The sequence below is a fragment of the Heterodontus francisci genome, chromosome 13 (genome assembly GCF_036365525.1).
Source record: "Heterodontus francisci isolate sHetFra1 chromosome 13, sHetFra1.hap1, whole genome shotgun sequence".
Classification (NCBI taxonomy): Eukaryota; Metazoa; Chordata; class Chondrichthyes; order Heterodontiformes; family Heterodontidae; genus Heterodontus; species Heterodontus francisci.
Genome location: NC_090383.1, coordinates 110,036,870 through 110,047,951, shown reverse-complemented (window position 1 = coordinate 110,047,951; position 11,082 = coordinate 110,036,870). Strand labels below are relative to the sequence as shown.

Sequence of the window (11,082 nt, the reverse complement as noted above, 5' to 3'; positions counted from 1 at the left end):
TTATAAGATGAATGGAAGTAGTTGTTGTGGCGTGTTATGTATTGCATCAGTGGATGTGCAATCCTGAATTGAGAATTTTGATGAAAAACAGCCACTGGGTTTCCTTTTATTCTGGCTTATTCTAAGTAGAGAGGGATGGTTTGACTCTTGACTGTATTCTGCAGAATTCACAGCTGCTGGTATGCAAAAAGTACATTATAACTTGACTATTTGATTCTAGTGACCTCCAGTGTCTACAGTGGTATAAACGTAACTATTTTTTGATTTTCACGTCATACTCTATATACTCTATAGTCTATGGTGATTTCTCAGTTTCGTTTTTGATCACTGTCATCTTGCATTTTGCTACTATTGTCACTTGCTTATCACCCTTGTCTTGCAATTTGACTTCACAGTGCATTGCTGTTGATGGGCAATTGCAGACCATTTAGGCAGGCGAGAGTGCAAAAAAAGCTTTCGTTTGAAACACACATTCAACAAAATCTTAACTGCTGTGAAAACCAAGGAGGGACACATGGGATTAAGTGCCACTGTGCGCATGTTCTGGCTGGATGGCTGATGAATTTGATTCCCACTTCATTATATTCCTGTTAAACCCATATGGACAATTTTAATGGCCAAGGCTTTGAAACATGAATTTTATTGGGAAGTGTTACTGTATGGCTGACGCCTTGTCTTGCAGAAGTGAAGCAGAAGGCAGCAATCACAAGGGAGACTTCAGAAGGGAGGTCTGTAAAAGCTTTAGATAATGACAAGATAGTAAAGCTTACAGAATTCTGTGCATCGCACTCTAGGTAAGTTCAATACTTGTGATTATATTATCAGCAGATATAAACTTAAGTAAAATGTTACAACAATGCAATTTTGTAACTTTCTGTTGTCTATTTCTGGAAATTGGCATGCTCTAAACTCGGGATTGTGATGTTTTAATTACATGCACAAAGTGAACCAAGGGAAATCTTTGATCCATGGTTCATTCCTATCCTTAGATCTGATCCCAGTATCAGAAATGGTCCTTAATGCCATATTGATTCAGCTCTAACAAAATTGCTCTAAGAAATGAAAAGGAAGTCCTCCCGTTTGTATGAGGCAAGTCTGTGATTATATGCTGAGTGATGACTTGTAACCTTGTGACAGGAGCAGGACAACAACATACTGCCTTCTTGTGATCCTTTCAGCAAAAATGCAACTCCAACATTGATATTAATACAAATGTTTTACTATCCATGATGCAAATAAGCATTGCTGATCATCTCACATGTAAATTTCTGGAAATTAATACATGATCCAGAATCGTCATTAGAGAGAGGCGTGTAAGCATTTTAGATCGAGCACTTTCATCAAAGCTTACCCAAAATGTTAACCTGTCTTTTATCTTTTTCAGAAACTTTTGAATCTATTGCATCTTTGCAGCATTTTAATTTTATTTTGACATTTATTATTATTTTCTCATTGGTTTCTGATCTGGAGCTTTGTTGCAATGTTAAGCTTGTAATTTGGCATGTCCCTTTTAAGTTTAAGTGCTGTCTGTGGGAAATCTATTGTAACCTTAAATTCTTGAGCTGAATTACAGTTTAGTTAGTGTGTAATAAATATATGTACTTTTGAAAGATTCAGAACTGACCTGTGCGCCAATTTCTTTCTCCACTGAGTTTGCTCTTTAACAAATATTCAAACAATATACATAAGTAGACAAAAACAAATATTCCTTGTAATGGGAATATTGAGAGTGAGACTCTTAATTTTAAGCTATTCTTGGATGAATACTTTTCAACCGCAAACAAAAATTTATCTTTTTAAGTTTGAGGCTGTTTGCTTGACAGCCATAAAAATAGATTTTGTCCTGAATATGAAATAATGACATCATTTTTGTTTTTGTATTTGATTGGTGGGCTTTAAAAAGATATGAACTAGATATGTATCATACAGCTGTCTGGGACTTGACCACTAATCGCACCTTTCACCAGCCAATATGTTGGCTGTTTTATGTTCCTTAGGTTCACTTTAGTGCATTTCATTTGCCTGTTGCCTTGGCTTTTACGGAAAATGCACTATGAGTCAGTATGAGGTTTAGAAGCAATGCAGAGGACAAAAATGGAATCAAAAACATGCAAAAACAAACCCAAGAATAACAAGCTATAAAAAGAGGAATGGAAAACAAATGAGCAAAACAAGAAAAATGCAGACCAACGATAGTGAGAAAAACACATTTAATTGGAGTACGAGTTGAAATGAAAGTGTAGAAAGTTGAGGTGAAAGAAAGATTTCCAAGATACAAATCCAAAAACAGGTTAAAAGCATGCAAAAGGGATAGTTTAAACAGGTAAGCAAGGGGAGAAAGTTGTGTTTTGAGTCGATACTTAAGACCACAATGTTTTTTTTATGCAGTTTTATCACTACAGATGTTTGGAGTTTGTGAATTGGAAATTGTGACACTTGGCAGACATTGACTCGTATTTTTTTGGTTGTAGTGACAGTGGAACTGTCAACATTCGCTGTGATTAGCCTGTGGCATCAGCACATGCACGGTTAAACGCAGAAATCCAGAAGCTGCTGACAGTGATTCCCTACTCCTCCACAGGGTTCACTGTTGAAGTCCTGAAAAGGACTATCTTTAGAAATCACTGAACTGATGAGAACTTCCCCGTTTACTGTGCAATATCACTGTTAATGAGGTATAGCTGGGTTTTTAACAGCGTACCAAGTCATAATTACTGCTGAGAAGCCTCTCTGGCCTTGGAAAATTAGTTTCATATTTATGCAATGTCAATTATTTCCATTAGAATTCCATAGTTATCTTTATTTAAGTCTATGGAGCAGCCTCTGATGTGTGTCCCAATTGTTATTTTGTTCTCAAATTTATAAAAAGGAAAGGATAATCACATTTTGCTTCCTGATTTCCGATCTGAGTATTCTTTGCCGTGATTGCCTACTTACCCTGCTTGATAACATCACTGCTGCTAGATGTCTGGAGATCCCTGTGACTTGGTGCCAGATTCAAACTAACCTCAGGAAAGGTGAAATCAATGCCACAGTTTGCTTGATCTTTGTGGACAACTTTCTTCAAGGTCAGCAGTGACACCATCGCTTTGCTGCTGACCTCAAATTTTGGACCAATATGCTGATTCCATTGTCAGTGATAAAACTTGTACATGTGAGCGAATGGGTCTAATCATACTTGCCTCCCCTGTTCCTATACCCTTTAATTCCGTTATGCATCATCCACCTATCTAATCTATTCTTGAATGTTGACACAGTTTCTGCCTTTACAACTAGTCCTGGAAGTGAACTCCACTGTCTCTCAACTGTGTAAAGAAGTTTCTCCTTCGTTCTGTTCTGAATATTTTTCATTTAATATTTTATCTCTGACCCCTAATTCTAGAAACTAGACTGGAAACAGTCTGTTCCTATGTACCCCATCACATTCTTTCATGATAAACACTTATACCATATTGCCATGTAATCTGTGTTGTTCTAATGAGAAAAAGACCGAATTTTTCAAGTATGTCTTTGTACTTGTAATTTTTTATGCCAGGAGCACCCCATAGTTTTCAGCCCAATACTGCACCCAGTACTCCCGTCGGAGGTCTCACTAGAATTTTATATAGGCTGATCATTGCTTCTTGACATTTATATTCTGTACCTCCTGTGAAAACACCTAGAATTCCATTTGCTTTTTTAATGGCCTTATCAACCTGAGATGCTTACTATCCTGTGGAACCTGTACCCCCACATTCTTCTGCTCGTATGCCACACCAAACCTATTTACATTTTGGTAGTAATTACAGTCTCAATGGATCATCTCACACTGAGTTTGAATTCCACCTGCTACATTTTCGCTTATTTTCCCATTTTATTAATATCACTTTGCAGCTTCCCTTGGTATTCTAAAGAGTTAACAGTACCTCCTATTTTAGGGTTGTCCACAAATTTCAACACCACTCCATTCGGCCTATACCCAAATCATTGTAATAAAAGTTGCCAGAAATGCTACAGTCTTCCAGTGCCATCAGCACCAATTTATATCTCTCCTGTACAGTACATGCTTTAATTGGAACATTTACCCAGTTGTGCAATAACGAGCATAACACGTTTTGCTGTAACCCAAATCATGCTGGGAAAGTGACTGCATTCAGTGTTTTGAAACTTTCTGAGAAACTTTACTTGTGAAATTAATGTTTATGGAGTTATCTTTGTTCTTTCAGGCCAAATATTCCAGTAAATGAGGTAAGAATTTTAAATTTTTTGAGAAAATGGTAGTCATTACAAATTGGAGGTGTGTGAGGAAAGAAGTGCAAAAGGCAGGAACACAATGGGAAAAGGAGCAGCCACTGATGGTGGAACAGAGAACAAATAGTAGGCCTGTGCCAGGCAAGTGGAGTGCACACAACTTTGGAACCAATGCAACAGCAATTTACAGATTGTTTTTGTGGTTGGCTACTTGAACCGCATGATCATCCACTAACATAATGGTGCAATGACATCTAATATTTGAAGTTAATATGCAGTCTTTTTTAATACCTATACATTTTTTGTTATTTGGTAGGAATGAGTTTAACTTTTCTGAAAGGATATGTTAAAGGCTATTGTTACAACCATGTGGTGAGGGTTATGGGTGGTTCCCACTGTTCAACTCCCACCTGACCGCAACAAGTGTTTTTTGTGATAAAATAGAAACAAGAAATGCTGGAATCACTCAGCAGGTCTGGCAGCATCTGTGGAAAGAGAAGCAGAGTTAACGTTTCGGGTCAGTGACCCGAAACGTTAACTCTGCTCTTTCCACAGATGCTGCCAGACCTGCTGAGTGATTCCAGCATTTCTTGTTTCTATTTCAGATTTCCAGCATCCGCAGTATTTTGCTTTTATTTAAGTGTTTTTTGTGATTAGGGTTTAACCCCTTTGTGTTTTGTCAAATAAACAGACAGCGACAGTTTTGCTTGTCAGTTTAAACAGAAGATTGATGATTTATTGAGCAATATGCCTTATCCCGAAATTGTCAGAACAGCATCCAATAGTGCACTTGCTTGCACACCCACGAGACAGAGAGCAAAATGGCTAAGTGATTTTAAAGTGAGGTTGAGTTCTGGGGTTCATGGTAAACCTGTTGAATTCTCTCGGAAGTCAAGTTCTAGTTGGTTGCAGGCCTGAGGTATTTGTAGGTTTCTCTCGGTGAAAAGATTTGGTTTGAAGACCGGATCAATTTCAGTTCACTGCTGCGTAAGTTGGAAATGTAGAATTCACAGCAGGGTGCCTCTCTTCTGGCTTGTTGGAATTTCTCCCAGCCCTTAACTGGACAAGCTTCTTGGTGATGCTTCTTTATGGATGCCTCTCTGTCTCTTTGAGGACTGCCTTTTTAAGTTAAAAGTTTGTCATCTCGGATTCTCGTAGGAGATGCTTTGGGGTCTCTGCCATTGTGATCACACAGTGGCCCAGGGTGAGAATAATCCAGTTATGATGTTGCCACTTCATACCTTCTTTGTTTCAGTAGAACCCATTCATAGAAACATAGAAAATAGGAGCAGGAGTGGGCCATTCGGCCCTTCAAGCCTGCTCCACTCTAACCATTCGTTATGATCATGGCTGATCATCCAACTCAGTAACCTGTTCCTGTGTTCCCCCCCATATCCTTTGATCCCTTTCACCCCAAGAGCTATATCTAACTCCTTCTTGAAAACGTACAATCTTTTGGCCTCAACTGCTTTCTGTGGTAGCGAATTCCACAGGCTCACCACTCTCTGGGTGAAGTAATTTCTCCTGATCTCAGTCCCGAAAGGTTTACCCCATATCCTTAGACTGTGACCCCTGGTTCTGGACTCCCCCACCATCAGGAACATCCTTCCTGCATCTACCCTGTCAAGTCCAGTTAGAATTTTGTAGGTTCCTGTGAGATCCCCCCCTCACTCTTCTGAACTCCAGTGAATATAATCCTAATCTCTCCATTCTCTCCTCATACGTCAGTCCCGCCATCCCAGGAATCAGTCTGGTAAACCTTCACTGCACTCCCTCTATAGTAAGAACATCCTTCCTCAGATAAGGAGACCAAAACTGCACACAATATTCCAGCTGTGGCCTCACCAAGGCCCTGTATAATTGCAACAAGACATTCCCTGCTCCTGTACTCTAATCCTTTCACTATGAAAGCCAACATGCCATTTGCCTTTTTTACTGCCTGTTGCACCTGCATGCTTACCTTCAGCGACTGGTGTAGAGAACACCCAGGTCTCGTTGCATATTCCCCTCAGTTTATAGCCGTTCAGATAATCTGCCTTCCTGTTTTTGCTACCAAAGTGGATACTCACATGTATCCACATTATACTGTATCTGCCATGTATTTGCCCACTCACTCAACTTGTCCAAATCACCCTGAAGCCTCACTGCATCATCCTCACAACTCACCCTCCCACCCAGTTTTGTCATCTGCAAATTTGGAGATATTACATTTAGTTCCCTCATCTAAATCATTAATATATATTGTGAATAGCTGGGGTCCTAGCACAGATCCCTGCAGTACCCCACTAGTCACTGCCTGCCATTCGGAAAAAGACCTGTTTATTCCTACTCTTTGTTTCCCGTCTGCCAACCAATTTTCTATCCATCGCATTACACCATCCCCAATCCCATGTGCTTTAATTTTACGCGCTAATCTCTTATGTGGGACTTTGTCGAAAGCCTTCTGAAAGTCCAAATAAACCACATCCACTGGCTGTCCCTCATCAACTCTGCTAGTTAGATCCTCGAAGAATTCTAGTAGATTTGTCAAGCATGATTTCCCTTCGGTAAATCCATGCTGACTCTGTCCGATTCTACCACTGTTCTCCAAGTGCTCTGCTATAAAATCTTTGAAAATGGACTCTAGAATTTTCCCCACTACCGACGTCAGGCTGACTGGTTTTCTTTCTACCTCCCTTTTTAAATAATGGGGTTACATTAGCTATCCTCCAATCTGTAGGAACTGTTCCAGAGTCTATGGAATCTTGGAAGATGACCACCAATTCATCCACTATTTCTCGGGCCACTTCCTTAAGTACTCTGGGATGCAGACCATCAGGCCCTGGGGATTTATCGACCTTCAATTCCATCAATTTCCCCAACACCATTTCTCTACTAATACTGATTTCTTTCAGTTCCTCTCTCTCACTAAGCCCTGTGTTCCCCAACATTTCTGGTATGATATTTGTGTCCTCCTTTATGAAGACAGAACCAAAGTATGCATTTAATTGGTCAGCCATTTCTTTGTTCCCCATAATACATTCCCCTGTTTCTGACTGTAAGGGACCTACATTTGTCTTCACCAATCTTTTTCTCTTCACATACCTATAGAAACTTTTACAGTCAGTTTTTATGTTCCCCGCAAGCTTACTCTCGTACTCTTATGTTCCCCTTAATGAATCCCTTGGTCCTCCTTTGCTGAATTCTAAACTGCTCCCTGTCCTCAGGTCTGTTATTTTTTCTGGGAAATTTGTATGCCTCTTCCTTGGATCTAATGCTATCTCTAATTTCCCTTGTAAGCCATGGTTTGGCTACCTTTCCCGTTTTACCTTTGTGCCAGACAGGAATAAACAATTGTTGCAGTTCAGGAATGTTTAAGGATGGGGGGATGTAATTTGACACCTTTCAACCTAGTTAGGCATCCTTGTTCTAAACAGACAGTGTGGTAGTGTTTGAATACATATGTGGCCATCTTTTGCAGCATTATCCATTTTTTTAAAAAAAAGGCAAAGTCAATTTTTATTAACTGTTCAGTTTCGGTTTGTATTTTTTCATCGTCACCCTACTTGTCAGCATGACGCTACGCATTCCACTGCAAAGACGCATGGATTAATTCTGAGGCAGTGGAAAATTGAAAGAGTATCGTAGATCAGTGCACGTTCTTTTGTTTGTTGAGATCTAATTTAGAAGCCAATTAATGTGTCATGTATTGACTACTGTAAAGAATAGGAAGGCTGCTGTTTTTTTTCATCAACTTGTAAATAGGGATTTTCTGATGCTTGTCCTCAACTTCAAATTGTCCATTACCTTTCCCAGCCTTACCTCTGCGATTTCCTTCAACCATGTATCCAGGTGTACTCCCCATATGCCTACACCTTGTTCTCTGCTGTATCATCAGCGGTCACTCCTTTTCCATTATGCGCCTGCCTTCTGTACCTTGCTCCCCATTCACCTCCCACTTTGTTACCTCTGTCCTTTTGAACCCCTTCCAACTTTCAAAGCTACTCTGAAACTCTTCAACTGTGCTTTGACCCACTTCCTCCATTCTCTCTTCCTTATCCTTCTCATTATGGGTTCACTTTGGTCCACTATCTTGGTAAAGTGCTTTGAATCATCTGGTTGCATGTGAAGGATCCTTTTTTTCATATTCATTCATGGGATGTGGGCATCACTTGCCTGGTCAACATATATTGCCCATCCCTAATTGCCCTTGGAAAAGTGGTGGTGAGCTGCCTTCTTGAACCACTGCAGCCCTTCGGGTGTAGGTACACCAACAGTGCTGTTAGAAAGGGTGTTCCAGGATTTTGACCCAGCAACTGTGAAGGAACGGCGATAGTTTTTGCAGTGCCGAGGTTGATGCTGGGTGGTCTGTCCGGTTTCATTCCTTTTTCTTAGACTTCGTAGCCGGTTGATATAACTGAGTGGCTTGCTAGGCCATTTCAGAGGGCATTTAAGAGTCAGTCACATTGCTGCGGGGTGCAAAAGGTGTTCGACTCCTGTTCATAATTTGGGACAAAATGTATTTGAAATGCACTGTCACATGATGCTATTGGGCCATGTTTTGAGAAATCTCAAGATTTTGACCTGAATACAGTCCAGATTAACTAGTTACTCCTCCTCTATTTTATAGTTTGAATTAATGTAAACATCATCAATGACCAAGTTAAGTGTTGGCATTCAACCTACAATGCATCTCTAATGTTAATACAAATTGCTGTGTGCGGTCTGGGTTTTGGAAGTTTTAATGCTGTGAATTGTTCTGTGTATTTGGAAACATAGGATCAGGAATAGGTCATCCAGCCCTTCAAGCCTGTTCTATTAGATCATGGCTGACAGCATAGCTCGACTCCATTTAACAACCACTGCTCCATATTCCTCGATAGCTTTGTCTAACAAAAATCAATCAATGTCAGTCTTCAAAACTTCATGGCCCCAGCAACCACTGGCTTTTGTCAGTGCTGCGAATGCAGCATCTAAACTCTCTCAATGTCCAGAAGTGGATTATGTCCTTTTGGAAAAATATGTAAATCAGGCAAATAGAAGGTCTACCCATTTGCTGACTTAAACATGATAGTTTTCCATGTGTGTCAGGCTCCAGCAGAGAGATAAAAAATAACTTGTAGATTTGCATTTTTAGGGAGGTAGAGCAGCTGCTGTATCGACTGAAACTGTAGCTTAAAACCTGTTGAAATGACAGCCTAAAATGACCCAATTTACGACATTGAAGGTTGCATAACCGAAAAGACATTTGGTTGAATTTTTGCAGTGAGGTGTATTTACCATCTGGAAACATTCTTCAAAGAACCAAACTGAAGTCTTTTTATATCAGTGGCCACACAAAATTGGTTGGTGAGATGATAATGTTGAGAAATACATGTGATAATTTCTGCTGCAAGCCTAAATATTCTTTCATGTTTCAGATTTCTTTATTAGCAGAGTGCTTCTATAAAAATGAATGTCATTTCCCTTCAGAGGGAGGTACTTGCACAAAAGTTGCTGCGGAGTGCCACTCAAGTAAGTGTGGAATGATTGAAACTTTTCATATTTGCTTAAATTATCTTTGTTTAGTGAAGAACTGAAGATTGTGACCGAGATCATAAAAGCACTCATTTGTTAGAGTATGGGCAGTAAGCATTTTACATTAACTGCCCTTTTGTTTTCAATGCCCTATGCTTAATAATCACTGTTTTCTGTGAATCGTTGAGTTATGTAGCCCATTGTTAAAACATGTTGCATTGGCTCTTAATTATGGACACGCAGAAATCACAATACCTTGAAACTGTCTGTCCTCAATTACATTGAGTAGAGTTAAATCTAGTAAATTCCTTCACCCTTTTCTAACCACCTGTGTGACTGCAACTTTGTTGTTGTAAACTCAATTATATACTTAACAAAAATCATGGTTTTGGTTATATCCAAAAGCTACTGAGATCTTAAGCACAAGTTTTGTTAATGGTATTCCACTCTGGAACAGTATATTTTTAACGTTGGAAGTTAAGAAAAATATTAGCACATGGTTTTATTTATGCTATCAGTTGACTTGCTTCACTTTGCCTGTGATCTTGTTAAACTTCCTTACACACTGGTCTATAATGGCTGATGAGCAAGTTTCCCTTATTGAGCTGTAAGTACCTTCCAGTGAAAAATTAATAATGCAGAGCTGGATTCTTGAGTCAAGAAAAGTACACAGGGATGATCAAATTCCTGTTGTATTACAATGAACAGTACAATTAAAACCTGGAATTGAAAGCTAGTCTCAGTAGTGGTGCCATGAAGCTATCGTCGATTGTCTTAAAATCACCTGGTTCACTAACGTCCTCTAGGGAAGGAATTTTGCTGTCCTTACCTGGTCTGGCGTACATGTGACTCCAGACCCACAGCAATGTGGTTGACTCTTAACTGCCCTCTGAAATGGCCGAGCAAGCCACTCCGTTTTCAAGGGCAATTGGGGATGGGCAATGAATTATGACCTTGCTAGCAATGCTCGCATCCCATGAAAGAACAGTAGTCTTTGAGAGGAATTCAGGGCTATGTTAAAGGTGCCACTCATGTGGCTCATGCAGGAGCAACAAAAGAACGACTGCCATTTATATAGAAACTTTCAAGACCTCAGGACAAGTGTGCTGTGAGGTTGTGCTATTTCCATTGTCTGAATAAGATTATCAGAAACCATTGTATGTGTTAACATGGAGAAGTGTCAAAATGTATACGTTATATCTTGAAATAGGTTACTTTAGTGGAAGGATTAGTTTCTTTATTTCACATAGGAATGGGGCATTGAAGAGAGAGTCACCATTCTTGTACATCTCTGGTTGCCTGCTAATGTGTCGTATTGCTGCACAAATGTGCCTGCCCCCTCAGTTATCACGTGAT

The 11,082-nt window shown here is 39.7% G+C and overlaps 1 protein-coding gene across 3 annotated transcripts in view; it reads left to right on the top strand.

Moving 5' to 3' along the window:
* cnsta (consortin, connexin sorting protein a) overlaps positions 1 to 11,082 on the top strand; it is a 95,744-nt gene that overhangs the window by 57,747 nt on the left and 26,915 nt on the right. For all 3 annotated transcript variants that reach the window (XM_068045410.1, XM_068045407.1, XM_068045409.1), the window contains 3 exons: positions 683 to 794; positions 4,206 to 4,227; positions 9,630 to 9,723. In XM_068045410.1, the coding sequence (XP_067901511.1) occupies positions 683 to 794; positions 4,206 to 4,227; positions 9,630 to 9,723 (228 nt within the window). The remainder of the gene's footprint in view (positions 1 to 682; positions 795 to 4,205; positions 4,228 to 9,629; positions 9,724 to 11,082) is intronic.